This window comes from Oncorhynchus clarkii, chromosome 3 (genome assembly GCF_045791955.1).
Source record: "Oncorhynchus clarkii lewisi isolate Uvic-CL-2024 chromosome 3, UVic_Ocla_1.0, whole genome shotgun sequence".
In the NCBI taxonomy this organism is placed as follows: Eukaryota; Metazoa; Chordata; class Actinopteri; order Salmoniformes; family Salmonidae; genus Oncorhynchus; species Oncorhynchus clarkii.
In genome coordinates, this window is record NC_092149.1 from 52,341,216 (window position 1) to 52,362,655 (window position 21,440).

The 21,440-nt window shown below is 44.7% G+C and overlaps 1 protein-coding gene across 4 annotated transcripts in view; it reads left to right on the plus strand.

The window, feature by feature from the left end:
• The window catches only part of LOC139397297 (plakophilin-4-like), a 113,508-nt gene that overhangs the window by 37,302 nt on the left and 54,766 nt on the right, over positions 1–21,440 (plus strand). For all 4 annotated transcript variants that reach the window (XM_071144095.1, XM_071144092.1, XM_071144093.1 and 1 more), the window contains exon 3: positions 13,992–14,104. In XM_071144095.1, coding sequence (XP_071000196.1) covers positions 13,992–14,104 — 113 coding nt within the window. The remainder of the gene's footprint in view (positions 1–13,991; positions 14,105–21,440) is intronic.

A 21,440-nucleotide genomic window follows, 5' to 3' on the forward strand; every position in this document is an offset into this window, starting at 1 on the left:
CACAAAGCGCTGCTTCCTCCATTCTTTATTCTGGTAAAATGCTCCAAGTGATGCTTCAGGACTTTTCTTACTAGGAGCTGGAGAAGTTAAAGAAATATAATAAGTTGGCAATTGACTAAAAGGCAGGATTTGTCTTTCTACATCTGCTGCTGGTGAAAAACAGACGAAAGGTTAAAACTGCACTGCTGGCAGACGCGGTTCCGCCTCAGGAGGTGAACAAAGGCCTCTAATTAGAATCGATTGCTGATTTTCTCCACTAGCTCGCCAGCTCCGGGTCTTATCTCCTCTTTCCTCCCTGCTGCTGTTGCTGCTGTGACACAGGAGAAATCTGGAAGCATCAGCATTCCCGCCTCAATTATAGTCAGAAAAAATGGAAGCGCATCTCTTCGCAATTCTCCTATGAGACTGGAGAGGATTAAACGAAATCTAATTGTATTTGTCACGTACTTCGTCGACAACCGGTGTAGACTAACAGTGGAATGCTTATTTGCGGGCCCTTCTCAACAATACATATTTAAAAATAAGAAAATAGAGAAGGGGATGGAGAGTGCTGAATGCTGTTCATTGACTACAGCTTGGCATTCAACACCATAGTACCCTCCAAGCTCATCATCAAGCTGGAGGCCCTGGGTCTCAACCCATCCCTGTGCAACTGGGTCCTGGACTTTTTGACGGGCCGCCCCCAGGTGTTAAAGGTAGGGAGCAACATCTCCACTTCACTGACCGTCAACACTGGGGCCTACAAGGGTGTATGCTCTCAGCCCTCTCCTGTACTCCCTGTTCACCCACGACTGTGTGGCCATGTACGCCTCCAACTCAATCATCAAGTTTGCAGACGACACAACAGTAGTAGACTTGATCACAAACAACGACGAGACAGCCTACAGGGAGGAGCACTCTGAGTGTGGTGTCAGGAAAACAACCTCACTCAATGTCAACAAAACAAAGAAGATGATCGTGGACTTCAGGAAACAGCAGAGGGAGCAGCCCTAAAGGCTAGAGCTGCCGCTTTCAAGTAGCTGGAGACTAATGCGGATCTTATAAGAAATCCTGCTTTGCCCTCAGACGAACCATCAAACAAGCAAAGCGTCAATACAGGATTTAGATTGAATCCTACTACACCGGCTCAGATGCTCGTCGGATGTGGCAAGGCTTGCTTTTTTATGCTCGCTTCGAGGCAAGCAACACTGAAGCATGCACGGATTACCAAGACGTGTACTCCAAGCATGCGCGGACCAACTGTCAAGTGTCTTCACTGACATTTTCAACCTCTCCCTGACCGAGTCTGTAATACCTACATGTTTCAAGCAGACCACTATAGTCCCTGTGCCCAAGGAAGCAAAGGTAACCTGCCTAAATGATTACCGCCCCGTGGCACTTGCATCGGTAGCCATGAAGTGCTTTGAAAGGCTGGTCATGGCTCACATCAACAGCATCCTCCCGGACACCCTAGACCCACTACAATTCGCATAATGCCCCAACAGATCCACAGATGACTCAATCTCAATCGCACTCCACACAGCCCTTTCTCACCTGGACAAAAGGAACACCTATGTGAGAATGCTGTTCATTGACTACAACTCAGCGTTCAACTGGATCCTGGACTTTCTGACGGGCCGCCCCTGGGTGGTAAGAGTAGGTAACAACACGTCTGCCATGCTGATCCTTAACACTGGGGCCCCTCAGGGGTGTGTACTTAGTCCCCTCCTGTATTCCCTGTTCACCCACGACTGCGTGACCAAACACAACTCCAACACCACCATTAAGTTTGCTGACGACACAACAGTGTCACCGATAATGATAAGACGGCCCATAGGGAGGTGGTCAGAGAACTGGCAGTGTGGTGCCAGGACAACAACCTCTCCCTCAATGTGAGCAAGACAAAGGAGATGATCGTGGACTACAGGAAAAGGCAGGCGGAACAAGCCCCCATTAACATCTACGGGGCTGTAGTGGAGCAAGTTGGTGTCCACATCACCAACAAACTAACATGGTCCAAGCACACCAAGACGGTCGTGAAGAGGGCACGACAAAACCTTTTCCCCCTCAGGAGACTGAAACTATTTGCCATGTGTCCCCAGATCATCAAAAGGTTCTACAGCTGCACCATCGAGAGCATCCTGACCGGTCGCATCACTGCCTAGTATGGCAACTGCTCGGCATCTGACCGTAAGGCGCTACAGAGGGTAGTGCGAACGGCCCAGTACATCACTGGGGCCAGCTTCCTGCCATCCAGGACTTATATAATAGGTGGTGTCAGAGGAAAGCCCATAAAATTGTCAGAATCCAGTCACCCAAGTTATAGACTGTTTTATCTGCAACCGAACGGCAAGCGGTACCTGAGCACCAAGTCTAGGCCCAAAAGGCTCCTCGACAGCTTCTACCCCCAAGCCATTGGACTGCTGAACAATTCATAAAAAATAGTCACTGGACAATTTTGCATTTAATAAATGGGTCACTAGTCACTTTAAACAATGCCACTTCAAATAATGTCACGTTTGAATAATGTTTACATATCTTACATTACTCATACCACATGTATATACTGTATTTTTTTACTATCTACTGCACCTTGCCTATGCCACTTGGCCATCACTCATCCATATACTATATGTACATATTCTCATTCACCCTTTTAGATTTGTGTTGTTTTAGGTAGGTGTTGGGAATTGTTAGATATTACTGCACTGTTGGAACGAGAAGCACAAGCATTTCGCTACACTCGCATGAACATCTGCTAACAATGTGTATGTGACCAATAAGATTTGATTTGAGAGAGCAGAGCAGTTTGCTGCTGACCTGTGTGCTGTTTTAGCAGCAACATGCCATCACTGCAGAGACTGACTTGCGTAAGGGAGGGCAAATATCTGCTGCCAAAGGGACATGATGGAGACCCCAGAGGAGCGGTGTGCACTGGGCACAGTGGTCCGGCCCTGTTTTAAACCCAGCCCAGCTCAGGAACAACCTTCCTTCCTTCCTAATGTCCATCGCTGTCATCCGTGTCATCAGTAGTAGGCAGGAAGGCATCGGTAGCAGCAGCATGATAGAGACGAATGACCAGGGACCGGCGCAACGGGGACCAATGAGATGCTTCTCGCACATGGCGTGAGGAAGGTATTACAGGACCAGGCCTCGGCCGTCCTCACAATTCAGTTTGTCCTCGGAATCCGGAAGGAGGAGCAGAAAGCGGAGTAGCGGCAATAGGCGGACACGGCGCCGGGGTGGATTACCCATGAGCTCTAGCAGCTCTCTGAGGTACCCCATCTCTCAGCAGCACAAGGCTCTGACTCTCCCACCAACTATCACTGAGGTAGGCTGAACTAACGCTGCAGGTCGGCAGACTCTATCTCTTTGTCCACCTCCCAGTAGCAGACAGGATCTAACGTTTCTAGATAACTCTCCTCGTCGAGATCGTGCCCGGAGCCACGACTTGTAAAAGACCTAGCTATCGATCTCCCAGAGGAAACTTATGTTCGTGAGGCCCAGATGATTGGCAGTGGGAGGTATGATTGCCCTTCTTCGGCGGTGTTTTGTATCTTTGTTTGGTTCTAAAAGACACACACATTGCCTTGTGTGTTGCTTTCATTCAGCTGCAGAAGGCATCATCCACAGGAGCAGCAAATCAGAAGAGCAGCAGCTTTTGTGTTGGAGCCAGTTGCAACCAGCCAGGCAGAAGTACACAACTACCATCAGGCTCAGGGAGGGGGAGTGAGCTTTGGGAATATTGTTTGAGTCACAAACGGCGCCCTGGTCAGAAGTAGTGCACTATATAGGCAATATGGTGCGATTTGGGATGTAAAAGTTGTCTTCTGGAATGTAGTTTCCAAAACATTATCTACAGTATATAGAGAATATTGTGGTTTTTGGAGAAGAAATGCTATAAAACGGTCCAAATCCTCTCTGTGGTCCAATCTTGCCTTCCTTTTCCCCCTTCTTTTCCCCCCCTTTCCCCCCCCTCTCCTTCCAGCCATTGTTAAGATACAAAGTAAGATTAGAGGCATCCTCTTTTAGATGCAGACTGGGTTTACTCTGCCTCTCTGTATAGTACACTGTGTAGGGAAGACCCTGGCTGTGACCTGTGAATTTGGGATATGCCCAAAAAAAGAACACATTTCCAATTCAATTGAAATAGGGCAAATATAAGCACCCACGTAATAATAAGGACATGTTATTATGTAGGGAATAGAGTACCAATTGGGACAAAGACTCTTCTCGTCTCTTCTCTCTCTCAGCAGGCCTTTGTTCCAGACGCTGGCTGTCACGTCTGCATTGTAATGATCCAGCCCAAGATGCAGCACAACGCAGAAGGAGAAATGTCCTTCCTCTTCGTCCGTCTTCTTATCCGTCACACAGACAGCCATGTTTCATCTCCAATCTAGCGGCGCCACATTGTTTGTCAAACTACACACGTGACAGGTTTACAATATGGGGAAATGAATTAGGAGTTTCTAAGCTTAATGCCTGGCTGTATGGATATTAATACTCGGCTAATGAAGGTCGGCGAAGCAGACGTGCGAACACTAGACTCGTAAGTGAAACCACAGGGGTAGAGTGTCTTGTCGAGCTCGTCTCTGTTGCCTCCCTGCCATCAGCTAGCTTTTTGTGACACAGCTTTTTATTTGTTGTGGCTTCACAGACCTTTCGCCTTCTGGAACGGTCAGAGAGTAGTAATCCCCACTAACTGTCCTTTATGGAGGACGGTTAGCCTTCCCTACGTAGGGCACTACTTTTGACCTGGTCACAGTCAGTGCACTATGTAGGGAATATGGTGCCGTTTAGGACACAGGCTGGGTTTCAGAGTCCGGTCCAAGTGTCTGCGGAATCCACCGAGCCAGCTTGCTGCTAATGCGGCCTCTTCATTGGTAATCTATGTGAGATGCTCGAGCACCGTGGAGCATATGTACAGTTTTAGTGGAGACCTTGAATGCCATCCCACTGGGCAAACACTGGTTGAACCAACGTTATTTTCACGTCATTTCAATGAACCAGGGTGGCCTAGACGTTGAATTTATGTCTATGCCCGGTGGGATGCTTTACATAGACTGGCATCGGAGAGCTTTGTTGGCACAACGTCAGAAGCGGGATTTGTTCAATACTAAGCATGGAACATAAAGCGACGAAGAACATTTCATTGAATTCTTCATATTGTTGAGATTTGTAGATTAAGGTATGGCCTTTTTTAAGGTATGTTTTTAAAGGGGACTTTAAATTGGTTCTCTTGTTCGGTGCTTTGCTTTTCTCATTCTCTTTTTGTGTTCATGCTTATTTCTTGCAAATGTCTGTGACAGCAAACCTGTACCTTGTTCCTCCCACTTCTCAGTGTTTTTCCCAAGGTGACTTTGTGTAGCAGTGATTTCCAGTGAGTAATTACGCTGCATGGTTCCTCCAGGTCTGTCTGTCTCTCTTCAGGACCAGTCTCCCTAGCCTGCTGCTTTTCCTCCTCTCCTCCAGCACTTCTTTCACCTCTGCTGTTTCTCTCTCTTTCTATTTCTCTCTCTCTTTCCCTCTCTCTCTTCCCCCCCCACCCCCCATTCAGCTATGTCGTAGGCCTCATCAGAATACGTTAGCAGCCACACGCTGCTGCTACTAGGGAGCAGGGCTGTCAAGCCCCATTGCCACTTAATGAACAAATATGTTTCCAGAGGATTTCTCTCAACCCCTGGTAAAGGAAAAATCCATCTGCCTTAGTAACTTAAAATTAACCTGCAGCCCATTTGGATGACGAACGTCTGTGCCCTCTTTTCGCAGTGCCTGGATCAGATCAGAGCCCAGTTTGCACACCAAATGGGACCCTATTCCGTGTATAGTGCACTACTTTTTGACCAGCGCCCTGTGTCAAAAGTAGTGCAAACTATAAAGGGACTAGGGTGCAATTTGGGACTCATTCCTCTTTCTGAGTGCTGCCAGGCCTGTGCACCATCACATAGAGACTCGGCTGCACAGGGAAGTGAGAAATGAAAAGTCAGATAAGTTCTCTAGTTTTAATTAATAGAGGGATTTGGACGTCCTCTGAGGCACAGATTGCTGTGATATAACTCACTGTTGTGTCGGGTGGGGGGGGGGATAGTTGAGTGCAGTACTGCACTGCTCTCTCCTTCACTAAAGTCAGGTAGGAGGTATGTTGAAAAAAGGGACTGCCCTTATTCTTACACTGAAAGGTTTACTATTAATTTACTAAGTCTACTGGTAGTCTTCCAAAGTATACTGTAGCTCCACTTCACAGGTGTACCTAATGCCTGCAGTATTGCTACAATATGCCAATGGTCGTCCTTTTGTATTGCATCATCTTGATTGTTGTAGAAGATGCCTATAAACAACACCCCGCTGTGCTGTAGCAGATTTGGTGTTTGTTTACTTCTGTCAACATGTTGACGATGCGTATTGTTGCTGCTGTTCTCGGAGCAGTTGCTCTCCGCATGATCGTCAGCTTGGCTTTAGAAACTCCCAACAAAGCCCATTTATGAGCCCATTTATGTTTGATTGCCCCGATTAGAAGAATAGAACTACAATTTGGGTTGAAAAGTGTGAAGTACAGTAGGGTTAGAACTGCTGCTACTACGTGGCAGGTCAGACCTGGCGAAAGAACTCGCAAAAAATCAGTAACACTCTATGCTTTCCGTCACACTGCCTACCATGCTTTAAAGTGCTGCGTAAAATATGTTGAAATCCTTTGCTGCTCGGGGACGGTAAAATTGCGGTCACTTGGGGAGAAGATGGGGGAATATGCTGACACATGCCATATGTTGTCATTTCCTGTCTCTGTTCTACAGTAGAGCAGACAATGAGGATAAGTCTAGGAGAGGGACATGCCACCGCTGGCTTTGCCTCTCATTGGGCCTCCCCAATGCGATCCAATTCCAACTTTATTGTCCCATTTGGGTAATTCATTGTGCAGCCAGGAATACAGAGACACGTGCATATTCACACTTCACAAAGGCCCACAAAACTGTGCAGAGCCAGTCGCCTTGCTCCCAACACTAACCACATGTGTTTCTCTCCACCAGACACCGTTGTGAAACCCTACGTCCTCCCTTCTCAGTCTCTCCTACTGTCTCAATGAAGTGTAAAATAAATAAATATATATATATATATGTGTATGTGTGTGTGTTTAAGGAGAGTGGAATTAACAGGTTAACAAAGCCTCACAACAGAGTGGAGAGGCGTGAGGAAGTTTCTTGGTGCTGTTGGATCAGACATAGTGTGGATCTGGCCTGTAGAACACTGGAGCTAGACTATCCCCTTATGGGTTCATATTTGCATGCACTCGCTGAGATATTTATATCTCGGCATAAGTGCGCGATTAGTATGTCAGAGCTGATGTTTGAGGGCCGACAGAGAGCGCTCCAATGGCCGTCAACTCTGACTTCCGCAGGCCCAAGGCGGGCCAAGCCAGCGTCACCCAAACCAGCTCTCTGGGCCTGATTGAGCCATTACGTTCAATCAGGCCCGGGAGAAGAGGAGAGCCCGTTGGAGTGGAAATGATCAGCAGCTTCTAATCAGAGCCCTAGAAATCTATATACAGGAGGACTCTGCTACTAAAAATACACCGACACAGTTAAACCTGCGTTGCATTGTTGTGACCACGGTCTTCGGCCCTATAGGCCAGGCACAGTCTTCCTTTCTGGTATGAAGTTACAATGCCACAGTCTTTTGTAATGCTTATTGTGGTTTTGAAAGTGACTGATACCACTTGACTCTTTCACTTCCTACTTGTTCTATGTCATTTTCAGCGGAGAAAATGACACTTTAGTGTTAAAAGCAGGCTACTATAAAGTATAAAGGGACCTCTCAATGGGACTTCCTGGATAAATAAAGGCTAAATGAATACAAAAATAGTCTGCATCCTGAAATAGCACCTTATCATGTCAAGTGTAGACCTGTAGGTGGTGGCGAGTGAGGGGCTGAGGCTGGGTCGGGCTGAGGCTGCAGGACCGACTGAGCAGAGGGCAGGCTTGGCTCTTCGAGCTCCCGTTTTGTCACTGTCCATAAATCTTCCGCGAGGATCGTGCGACCTGGGGCGTGGCGGAGTGTCGTCTGTTTGTACTGGGCCGTCAGGTTCGTGGACTGACACTCATTGTCATGCCAAACAATGAATGGAGCTGAGCGGAGCCTGAGCAAAGCGGCATGTTGTTATGGGACGGCCGGTCTCCATTGTCTCCAACCCTCTCTCCACTAAGCCTGGCACAGACCGACGGGGGGGGGGGCAGGCAGAGGGCCCCCGCCGCTTCTGCTCCTCGCCACAGGGGATAAATAAGCACAGGCCTTGTTTAATGGTCATTACCGCAGCCGTTGTCCTGACGCGTCGCATCATTAAGCTGAATAGATGTGTCCCATTCCGCGGCTGACTGAGCCATGCTCGGCAAACACAATGAATTTATACATGGAGACCTTAGCTAGAGCCATTCTATTTAAGGCCAGTAGTATACGCTTCTATTTAGGCCGTGTAGTCTTTGCCCTTGTTTCAATAGATGGGTGCCCCTGTTATGAGATGCTAAGTATGAATGTATTTGATCCATATTTGTCACGGGCTTCATACTGTTCATAACAACCGCTCCTGTGGAAATTGGTGTTGGGAATGTACAATAAAAACATCCAATATTAAAAGATGAGGAGAGTGATGTTGAGTATCACGTTGCAGTAATAGTTATGGCCGCCAAGTAGATGCAGTGAGGGACTGATGGGCTGGCGACCCTTGAGTCTTTGGCTGCAGGGTGGGAGAGGGCCAGTTACTTAGTGCCTTCAGAACGTATTCACACCCCATTACTTTTTCCACATTTCGTTGTCTTACAAAGTGGAATTTAAAATGGATTTAATTATATATATATTTTTTTTCAACGATCTTTGCAAAATATTCTGTAATATCAAAGTGGAAGACAAATTTGAACATTTGTAAAAAATAATAATGATATCTTGATCGGATACAGCTGACGTCGGAAGTTTACCTACACTTAGGTTGGAGTCATTAACTCAAATTTACAAATTTACAAATGTATTGTTGACAAACTATAGTTTTGGCAAGTCGGTTAGTTCATCTACTTTGTGCATGACACAAGTCATTTTTCCAACAATTGTTTACAGACAGATTATTTAACTTATTATTCACTGTATCACAATTCCAGTGGGTCAGAAGTTTACATACATTAACTTGACTGTGACTTTAAACAGCTTGGAAAATTCCAGAAAATGATGTCATGGCTTTAGATGCTTCTGATAGGCTAATTGCCATAATTTGAGTCTATTGGAGGTGTACCAGTGGATGTATTTCAAAGCCTACCTTCAAACTCAGTGCCTCTTTGCTTGACATCATGGGAATGTCAAAAGAAATCAGGCAAGACCTCAGAAATTTTTTTTGTAGACATCAACAAGTCTGGTTCGTCCTTGGGAGCAATTTTCAAATGCCTGAAGGTACCACATTCATCTGTACAAACAATAGTACGCAAGTGTAAACACCATGGGACCACGCAGCCATCATACCGCTCAGGAAGGAGACACGCTCTCTCCTAGAGATGAACGTGCTTTGGTGCGAAAAGTGCAAATCAATCCCAGAACAGCAGCAAAAGACCTTGTGAAGATGCTGGAGGAAACGGGTACAAAAGTATCTATATCCACAGTAAAACAAGACCTATAACGACATAACCTGAAAGTCCGCTCAGCAAGGAAGAAGCCACTGCTCCAGAACCGCCATAAAAAAAGCCAGACTACGGTTTGCAACTGCACATGGACAAAGATCATACTTTTTGGAGAAATATCCTCTGGTCTGATGAAACAATAATGGAACTGTTTGGCCATAATGACCATCGTTATGTTTGGAGGAAAAAGGGGGAGGTTTGCAAGCAGAGTAACAACATCCCAACCATGAAGCACGGGGGTGGCAGCATCATGTTGTGGGGGTGCTTTGTTGTGGGGGTGCTTTGCTGTAGGAGGGACTGGTGCACTTCACAAAATTGATGGCATCATGAGTCAGGTTAATTATGTGGATATATTGAAGCAATATCTCAAGATCTCAGTCAGGAAGTTAAAGCTTGGTCGCAAATGGATCTTCCAAATGGACAATGACCCCAAGCATACTTCCAAAGTTGTGGCAAAAGGACAACAAATCAAGGTATTGGAGTAGCCATCCCAAAGCCCTGACCTCAATCCCATAGACAATTTGTGGGCAGAACTGAAAAAGCATGTGCGATCAAGGAGGCCTACAAACCTGACTCCGTTACACCTGCTCTGTCAGGAGAAATGGGCCAAAATTCACCCAACTGCTTGTGGAAGGCTACCTGAAATGTTTGACCCAAGTTAAACAATTTAAAGGCAATGCTTCCAAATACTAATTGAGTGTGTGTGTAGACTTCTGACCCACTGGGAATGTGATGAACGAAATAAAAGCTGAAATAAATAATTCTCTCTACTATTAGACATGTTCACATTATTAGAATAAAAGTGGTGATTTTAACTGACCTAAGACAGGGAATTTTTACTAGGAGTAAATGTCAGGAATTGTGAAAAACTGAGTTTACATTAATTTGGCCACGGTGTATGTAATCTTCCGACTTCAACTGTAAGTATTCAACCTCTTGAATCAATACATGTTAGATTCTTCTTTGGCAGCGATGACAGCTGAGAGTCTTTCTGGGTAAGTCTCTAAGAGCTTTGCACACCTGGATTTTACAATATTTGCACATGATCTTTTATTTAAAAAAAATTGCCATCTACCAATAGGTTATTTTGTGAAGCATTAAACTCTCTTGAACTTATTTACGCTTGCCATAACAAAGGGGTTGAATACTTATTGACTCAAGACATTTCAGCTTTTCATTTTTTATTAATTTGGAAACATTTCTAAACATAATTCAACTGTGTGTGTGTGTGTGTGTGTGTGTGTGTGTGTGTGTGTGCCAGTGACACTATCCATTTAGTCAATTTTAAATTCCGGCTGTAACGCAACAAAAAGTCGAGGGGTGTGAATACGTTCTCGAAGGCACTGTAGTACTCGACTCAGGCAGGAAAGACCTGGAGAGGCAGAGGGTCGTTTGCTCTGCTTCCATACAGGAAGCACTGGATCTCCTCCATACATGCAAGCAGCCGCAGTGGAGGCAGGGATGGGGCACAGAGCGTGGGTAGGACAGGCTTGGAGCTGGTCCGATAGTCGTGGTTATCAAGCTCTTAGCGCCTTATGGCAGCAGCAGATGCCCTTTTCGGCCATGTTTCATCATAAACACAATCTGGATTCCATTCAGACCTGCTTCATTGCTCAGCAGAAAACACAACACGAATTTACCTTGCTGTATCTAGTTTTTTGTTTGTTTTGTTTTTACATCTTTTACATTTTAGTCATTTTAGTGTAGTGGTTCCCAAACTGTTAAGGAACTCAGTCTGGCTTTCACTGTTGAAAGTTGTAATAGTCGACTGCACAAAGTGCAATTTCAAAATTGGGTAGTGCATCACCAGTTCCTCTTGTCATGTCAGTCAGTTTTTTTTTAGCCCATAGTTTAATGTTCAAATATCACGTGACTATAATTAAACATGGCAAAATGGTATAGAATTGCAGGAAATAAGCTTCAAACCTACAATGTTTTCTCCACCAACGAGACTGGGGTGAACAGTTTGTCATGATAGGTGCTTGTACCCATAGAAATAGATGGATGGGGGGGGATGCGGGATGTTCCCCAATACTGGAAGATAGGCCTGAGTGAAAAAATGTGGGAACCCCTGATTTAGCAGATGCTCTTATGCAGAGTGACTTAACCCTAATTGCTCCTGTAAGTGCCTTGCTCAAGGGCACATTGAAGTCTGCTCTGGGATTCAAACCAGCGACCTTTTCGGTTACTGACCCAACGCTTTTAACCGCTAGGGAACCCTATTTCTATTTGTGTTTGTCAGGCTCTGGCCCAGGGGTTCCACACCGTCCTGCCAACTGGCTGTGAAATGGTTTCTTTGAATCTTTTCTCTGTTTTGCCTACAAGAAGCACCCCTGCGAGTTTCATCAAATGTTATTTCTTATACACAACACAAGGTATGAACTCCGCGGTATGAACTCTGCGGTATGAACTCTTGGGTCCTGGTGGCCTATTTTCCTCTCATGTCAACAGATTACCAGAACTCCCCTAGCCTCCAGTGAGCTGTAAAGTCTATTTGTTAGTTTTTGGGGGGGGCATAAAGTCCCCCTCTCTCTCTCGCTCTCTCTCTCTCTCCTTCTCTAGTCTAAACAGTTTCTCCAGCACCAGTGATCGGACAGCGTAGCCAGTCGAACTGCACACATGCTTTTTCAGGAGACCATTATGAAAGTGGTATGTGCGGAGACATGCACATACCAGTGATCTGTGCGCTCAGATTTAATATCATGTGTAATGTGGTGCAGTGCCGAGAGAGCATGAGGATAAGCACAAGGTGTTGGCGTCACACACACACACACACACACAGAGTACACTAGTGCTGTTAGATTACCCTGTGCAGTGCAGTGTTTGAGCTTTATTTAAAAGATGAGCAGTTACAACATCACACCAGGACGTATTTTGCCAGATGTCACGAAAAAGATATCATTGTCTCCAAGACCTTGAGATGTTATGATCTTCCTCAGAGACAGTCTATAATAACTAGACTCTGAGTAAGCTTGACTTGATAACTAGATTTAGTCTGTTTTTATTTGTCATCATAGACCTGATTCTTGACCAGAAAATACGTTTTCCTCTCGCATATTCTATACATCTCTAAAGCGGCTGCCATGAAGGATTGATAATTTCCTTTAAAGTATATCAGTGTGTTTTCCTGTCAGGAAATATACACATGGCGCTCTCTGTTTCTGTCCCTGTTTAAGATTGTGTGTGTGTGTGTGTGCGCGCTAGAGCCACACTGTGGATGTTCCTACTTCCTGAGGAAACTGCAGTGTTGTTCGTCTCTCCCTCTCTGTGTGGTGGAGCAGGGTTGAGCAGTGGTCCCATCTCTGTAACCCTCTCTGCAGCAGGCACAGGCTGCACATGACCATTACAGAGCCAGAGGAGAGCAGCGAGGAGGGGACAAGTCAAGGCAGGGGAGGGAGGACGGGAGGGAGGGGGGAGCATTGGCTAGCACTCTTCTGAGCCAAATGAGTCTCCAGTCAGGAGACGTTCTCGGAGCACCTACAGAAGTGGTGGAGAGGAGGCGTGAAAAGTGGGCACCCTGAAGCCACAGAGACCTTGTCCAATTTCCTCTTGAGGAGTGCTGTGACTACCTCTTGAGGAGTGGAGTGCTGTGACTGTGTGGCTGGGTGATGCTTCATGGAATGGACCTACAGCTGGGCTGAAGAAAGAGTGAGCTAAGCTAGCTAGATTACCGCCTCCTCAGCCACACACGCAATTAAGGTGAGTGGGAAATGGCTGTGTGGGATGTATGTATGTAGGTCTAGTTTGTGTGTGTACATGTAGGTCTAAATGTGTTGTGTGTGTGCGTGCATGTGTGTTTATACATGTGTATGTATACATGAATGCGTTTTTTGAGTCTCTTCGTATGACATGCTGCAGTGCTTGAAGCCTGGCTGAGAGACGGGGAGAGAGAGCCCAGGCAGAGAGAGTCCTAGACACGCAGCCTCGCTGGGGTTAGATAATTACAAGAGTCAGATGCTGATTCCTGCATTGCTCCCTGAGGAGCAGCTAGTAGAAGCAAGGCAGAATAACAGTATTTTTGCCCAGGCTAAAGTGGTGCTTCTATCTCTGTGTGTGGGCTGTACATTATCATGCGTGTGTGTGGTTCAAATGGTTTGTTTGTTTTCCAAGGCATATCTTTTCCCCCACGTTATTGGCGTGTGATTGTGCTTGTTTTTGTACATCTGTCTGTTCTTCATTCCTTCTTGTCATCATCTTCATCATCAACATCATCATCAGTGGAGAAGCACCCATGTCTTTTTTTAAATTTAAAACATTTTTTTTTTTTTACAAGGAAGTACCAGTTTTACAAGGGAGACCTTGTATAAGGCATGGCATCTCCGACCTCGTGTTAATGTGTCTTGTCCTTGTGTCTTTCTGCAGGAGCTCCAGTTTGAGAGGCTGACCAGGGAGCTGGAGGTAGAGAGACAGATTGTGGCCAATCAGCTGGAAAGATGCAGACTCGGGGCCGAGTCGCCAGGCGCTGCTAGCGACAGGTGATGAGAACACACACACACGCAGTGTAGTGTAATATGCTCGTCATAGCTTGGCACATGGCTTCTTCCTCAGTCACAGCAGTTGGCGTACTCCGTAGTATAGCCTCTTGGCAAGAGAATGCAGTGGCAGTGTAATGAAATCTGATTGGACGGTGTACACGGAACAGAGACGGAGGCGTCATCTTCGACGCTCTCATCAAGTCACCTATCAGTTTGACTCGCCATTACATGGCTGAGTTAAGTCAAAAACAGTAGGTTGTCTATGGTAGCAGATACTGGAGAAGATGGCAGGAAGTTTGCTGGTCTAGGCTTAAGCTTACTTTATAACCTACGCAATTATGCACTGCAAGAACACAATTAGCTGCGCAAAATGGCCGTCCTGTGTACTTGTGTCGAGTTACAAATTGCGGCCACCGCACACGTTTGTGTATTTTTGCTAGGTAAGCACGTCAAGCATTTTGTGTAGCTTATTGCGTTGCATACTTGCATAGGCCAGGGATTTTCAAACTTTTCTTGCCCAGTAACCCCCGACCAGGCAAACCCACGACCCAGGGACTCCCATCATACTATATGTTAGCAAAAAATTATTAATACATTTGGTAGACAGTTTCATTCTTTTGACCTTTCCACAGTTCATTGGAAGAGGAAGTGTGAACTCTTACCTTGATAGCTAATGTACTATTTATCTTGGCATCGTAGAGAAAATGTTTCAGTTTTGAAGCAAATGTTGTGCAATTCTACATAGTTTGGCATGCAGCTGAGAGACAAATTGACAGTTTTAAAGCTAATTTCCTGCAATTCCATGCATTTTGCCATTGCTAGTGCCCGGGTTCCTCTGCTCAAACAGAACAAAATCAATGGGCATGTTTTTTTGTTTTTTGTTAGTTCTCACAGATGGTATTATTTAAAGATATATATATATTAGTGCATTCAGAAAATATTCAGGCCCCTTCCCGTTTTCCATATTCTGTTACGTTACAGCCTTCTTCTAAAATTGATTCAATTATGTTTTTTCCTCATCAATCTACACACAATAACCCATAATGACAAAGAGAAAACAGGTTTCTAGAAATGTTAGCAAATTTATAAAAATAAAAAACAGAAACCTTATTTACATAAGTATTCAGACCCTTTGCTGTGAGACTCGAAATTGAGCTCAGGTGCATCCTGTTTCAATTGATCATCCTTGATGTTTCTACAACTTCATTGGAGTCCACCTGTGGTTAATTATGTTGATTGGACAGGCACACACCTGTCTACATAAGGTCCCACAGTTGACACTGCATGTCAGAGCAAAAACCAAGCCATGAGGTGAAAGGAATTGTCCGTAGTGATCTGAGACATGATTGTGTCGGAACAGATCGGGGAAAAGGTACCAAAACAATTCTGCAGCATTGCAGGTCCTCAAGAGGGCCTTTGCATTTCAGTTAAAATAACAACTCAATGTTTATATCCCAGGACAAATTAGTTAGCAACAGCAAGCTAGCTATCTAAATTTCCCTCTATGTTTGTTTTTCGACATGTCCCCAAGTTAATATAATTGGTTCAGAGTTTTATTTTTGATATTTCAAATTGCGTCTGGTGTGGGGTGGACAAAATAGACTTGCGCTCTTGCAGCCTGGTCAGCATGTTAGTTAGATGTACAATTGCACGACTAAGACCTCCTCTGCAAAAACGTTAATTATTGACAGATTTCTTGAGTTATTTTAGAGTAATTCTGACTATTTTGAGGAAGTGCATACAGCGTCTCAAAATGAACAAAAAGTACTATTCCTGCTTTTTTCTAGTTTCTCAAGCGGTCTTTTATGGGAGTATGCGAGTGCACTCGTTCGTTTCGGCTAGCTGAATTCTGCTAAGCTCCAGCTGAACTGAAGCATGCTGATGCCTTAACATGCTGACTAGACCACTCGCGCCATCACGCGCATGTTGATTTTGTCCACCCACACCAGACATGATCATGACACGCAGGTTGAAATATCATAACCAATTTGGGGACAGGTCGAAAAGCATGAAACATTTATGCCAATTTAGCTAGCTATTTTGCTGTTGCTATCTAATTTGTCCTGGGATATGATCATTGGGTTGTTATTTGACTTGAAATGCACAAGGTCCTCTCTACTGACAATTAATCCACAGGTCAAAGGGTAAACCAAGTTAGTTTCTAGTAATCTCTCCTCCTTCAGGCTTCTTCTTCTTGACTTTATATGGTGGTTGGCAACCAACTTTAAGGTGCATTACCACCACCAACTGGACTGGATCTTTCAATCACCCACGTATATTGGGTATATGCTCCTAAAAGCCAATGTGATGGGAGAGGCAGGACTTGCAACGCGTCAAGAGTCAAGTTCTATTTTAGCGTCTGGCTACACCGACGCTCGTGAGCAGTGTGGGTGCAATGATTGAATAACATGTATGTGTAAATGTATTTTGCAACTCAAGCGGTGTGGTCGGCATGTAAGGGAAGAGGGTGCCATTTTGGTCCTTGTATTCCCCACACGTCTGTTAAGATTATGCTCTGTGCTTTTCCTCCTCATGCCTCACTGGCCACCAGACACATCTGTCCACAGGAGGCTTCATTTATTTACAATAGTCAACGTTACCTCCAAATCGCAGCGCTTTTCCTATGTCTGGCTAAATCTCCTGCGTGCTTACTTTGCGATGCTGTATGGATGTCATGTTACGTATATCTGTTGGTGGGTTTATTTGAAGAACTGTTCAGATTTAGCCCGAGTCCCAAATGTCACCCTATTCACTGCTTTTGACAAGCTCTGGTGGAAAGTAGTGCACTACATTGGAAATTGGGTGCCATTTGGGACTCGTCCTGTATTTAGCCTACATTTTACAATTTAGTAATATAGCAGATGCCTTTATCTAAAGCGATTTACAGTAAGTGCATTCATCTAAAGATAGCTAGTTAAGACCACATCACATTCGAAGTAATTGCATTTTTCCTCAAACAATGTCAGTGCTAGTAGGGAAAGACAATTGCATATTTGAGTGGTGTGTCTTAAGATGCTATTTGAAGAGGTAGGGTATTATTTGGTTTCAAGTGCTCCAGCTATGCAGCATTGGATCACACTGATTAATTTTGGGGGGATCATAGCACCTGATGTGGTGTTGAGTAGGAATGTTAATGGTGAAATGCAGCAAGGGAAATAAGAGGAGGTTAATGGACTGTGGCATGTTAGGGAAATTGCTTAATGAACACATGTTAGTGGCACTTATTAATACTGGTGGTTTCTGTTGGTTTTTAATGTCTGCTTTAAATCAGTTCTCCATTGTGCTGATGTGACCCGTTTTGGTCTGGTTTTAGAGGAATGGCCAACAACATGTTGAATTATGTGGGATATTTGGCTGCGTCTGGAATTATGTCCCATATTACTCATGTTTATGCTCGAATTTTGACCAGGTCCCATAGAGCTCTGGTCAAAAGTAGTGCACTTTATAGCGACTATGGTGCCATTTCGGACACACCCAGTGTATACAACGTATTGTGTAGAGCAGGTATTCCCAAACTGGGGTACGCACAATGCCTTCAAGGGGTACGCCAAATAAAAATGTGATTCACGTAAAACAAAAAAATATACTTTTTGTTTTTCCTTCAGATTTTCAAACAATCCGTTTTATATTTTCCAACGGGGCTATACATTTGGGTGAGGTTTTTCTCTCGCCTGATTAGCAATGTTGCACTGCCAAAAATAAATGAAACCATCTAATGTTCAACAAAATAACAACACAATGCCAGATACAGGTAGCCCAGTCAAATAATTAACATTCAATCACATGAACTGTTACGCTCTCGCGGGAATTCCACTCCACTGGTATCTGTACTGATGGCGCAAAAGCCATGACAGGGAGAGGTAATGCGCGTGCAAGCAGTTGCTCCCGACGCCACTTGGGTACACTGCAGCATCCAGCGAGATGCTCTTGCTGCAAAGGGAATGCCTGACAGCTTGAAAGATGTTTTGGACACTACAGTGAAAATGGTTAACTTTGTTAAAGCAGCCCTTGAACTCTTGTGTGTTTTCTTCACTATGATGTGGGCAGCGACCATGTAACGATTTTACAACATACAGAAGTGCGTTGCAGAAGTGCGCTGGTTATCAAGGGGCAAAGTATTGGCGCGTTTAAAAAAATGTTTTGAGAGACGAGCTTAAAAATGTTCTTTACTGACCATAATTTTCACTTGTCTGACCGCTTGCATGATGACGAGTTTCTCATATGACTGGCCTATCTGGGTGATGTGCGGGACAAAATTGAGGCTATGATTTACACGATTGTGTGCAAATTAACTGAAGCTTATGGACAATGTCAAATGTGATATAGCGAAGCACCTGAGGAAGCGCAATTACGCTTTTACTTTCCCGAAACGGATGACACAAACAACTGGATTCGTTATCTCTTTCATGCCCTGCCTCCAGTCCACTTACCGATATCTGAACAAGAGAGACTCTCTCCCGAAATTGCATGAAGCGGTTCTGTGAAAATGTTATTTTAATCAGAAGCCACGACAGAATTTCTGGATTGGGCTGCGCTCAGAGTATCCTAAGCCTTGCAACCACGTACCTATGCGAGAGTGGATTCTCGGCCCTCACTAGCATGAAAACAACTAAATACAGGCACAGACTGTGTGTGGAACATGATTTAAGACTGAGACTCTCCAATACAACTCAACATTGCGGAGTTATGTGCATCCTTTCAAGCACACCCTTCTCATTAACCTGTGGTGAGTTATTCACAATTTTCGATGAACAAATAAGGTTTTATATGTAAGATGGTTAAATAAAGAGTAAAATTATTGATTATTATTATTTGTGCCCTGGTCCTGTAAGAGCTCTCTGTCGCTTCCCACGAGCCGGGTTGTGACAAACTCACATTCGTTCTTATGTTTAATTAGTGTGTGTGTGTGTGTGTGTGTGTGTGTGTGGCAGGCTTACAATGATGGCAAAAACAACGTTTGAGAGTGCGCTGACCCTGGTGCTAGAGGGGGTACACAGCTGGAGGTTGAATGTTTTGAAGGGGTATGGGACTATAAAAAGTTTGGGAACCGCTGGTGTAGAGGACATGAGGTCTCTACTTTCTAGTGCTATGTCTCTTTGTGGCTTGCATGTTAGAACTCATTTGCCTTACCAGTATAGTTCTATGTGGGTATAGTGCTCCAGCCTCCAGCTCTTGAAAGTAGAGTGTAACCTAAATCATGAAAGCTCTTTCTGGGATTTAATAACCCTGGGGCCCTCATAGGAAGCATCTCCTCGCCGCAGACCTCAGCTACGTCCAAATGGCACCCTATGTAGTGCACTACTTTCTGGAGCTGGTCAAAAGTAGCGCACTACATGGGGAATAGGGTGCCATTTGGGACATGGCCCCAGACTACCTGCATGGCTCCAGCAGGCCAACGGCAGCTCTCCATGTGTGAGTGTCCATTACAGAGCTCCCAGAGCTGCTGCAAAGAGGAGCTGAAGATCAGCCTGGACTGAGAGGGAGGCTCTCCAAAGTCTTTCCATACAAAGGCTGTCTACAGGGGAAATGGTGTCAACCAGGCTATTTACTGCTATTTCCTCCACAAGCTAGATCCACTCTCATCCTCAGTGAGAGTGGATCTAGCCATGATATTAATCATATTTTTAGATAGTTAAATACCAAGGTACCAGCACCATTTTCTCCCTACAGGATAGGGGTAATTTCCTCTGGTTGTAATCTCAGCAATCACAAGTGATATTGGCTTAGCTCTTCATCACAACAGTGAGTGGTTTTACAGGGTTATTTTGAGCCTTTGTATACCTTGTATGCAATGCAATTCAATCATGTGATGGCCATGGCCAGTTGGGAGAGGTTGTGGCCTTTTTTGGTGACCCTAGCCAGAGTAATCAGCTTTGGGCAGGTCATTGTGGCCAGTGAGTTGCACATGTGTGACGCTGCCTGCACTGTGTTGACTTGGAGAGCTGTGAAATGCACCCTTTACTAACTGAGCAGGGCTGTTGAACGCTCCCTGGTCTGTACTGACTGTACAATCTGGGTAAAGCTTCCTGTATTATTGACTGAGGAGGGCTTTGAAACACTCCCTGACTGAGCAGGGCTGTTGAACGCTCCCTGTCCTGTGATGTAATTCTCCCTACTTACTCCCTGGTCTGTAGTGAAGCAGCGTCCAGAATAGAGCCATCACAATCAGTCTGGGTGGGGAAGAGTCATTGGTGTCCCACTGTGGGATCAATACAGACCTCCACAGGCCTGTAAAGAAAACATGCACAGTAATTTTCACACCTTTTTTAACAGCCTGTGAAGAAGGAACGAGGTGGCAATCCCTGGGCGATTTGTGTCTGAATGGAACAGACTACCCGAGACTTAAAGTCAGCACTTAGCTCAGTAGCCCGTCCGGCCCAACAATAGAGGTGACACCATGCTAAAGTGTTCTGTTGGGGCTCATTACATCCCATTACACCTCCAGTACTAGAGTACTTCTTCATACAGTGCATTCGGGAAGTTTTAAGAGACATTGACTTTAAAAAAAGTATATATATTACATTACAGCCTTATTCTAAGATGGATTCAATTGTTTTTGTCCCTTATCAATCCACACAAAATGCCATAATGACACAGCAAAAACAGGTTTTTAGAAATTTGTGCTAATCTATATAAATATATATTTTTAAAGCATATCCAATTTACGTACAGTACCAGTCAGAAGTTTGGACACCTACTCATTACAGGTTTTTTCTTTATTTTTTAAAACTATTTTCTACATTGTGGAATAATAGTGAAGACATCAAAATTATGAAATGACACACATGGAATCATGTAGTACCCAAAAAAGTGTTAAACAAATCAAAATATATTTGAGATTCTTCTAAGTAGCCACCCTTTGCCTTGATGACAGCTTTGCACACTTTTGGCATTCACTCAACCAGCTTCATGAGGTAGTCACCTGGAATAAATTTCAATTAACAGGATCATTTGTGGAATTTTTTTCCTTAAAGCATTTGAGAGTTCTGTACTTTGCTCCGTTCATCTTACCCTCGATACTGACTAGTTTCCCAGTCCCTGCATCTGAAAAACATCCCCACGGCATGATGCTGCCAACGCCACGCTTCACCCTAGGGATTCTTCCAGATGTGACGCTTGGCATTCAGGCCAAAGAGTTCAATCTTGGTTTCATCAGACCAGAGAATCTTGTTTTTCATGGTCCTTTAGGTCCTTCATGGTCCTTTAGTCCTTTAGGTGCCTTTTGGCATACTCCAAGCGGGCTGTCACATGCCTTTTTTTTACTGAGGAGTGTCTTCCGCCTGGCCACTCTACCATAAAAGCCTGATTGGTGGAGAGCTGCAGAGATGGTTGTCCT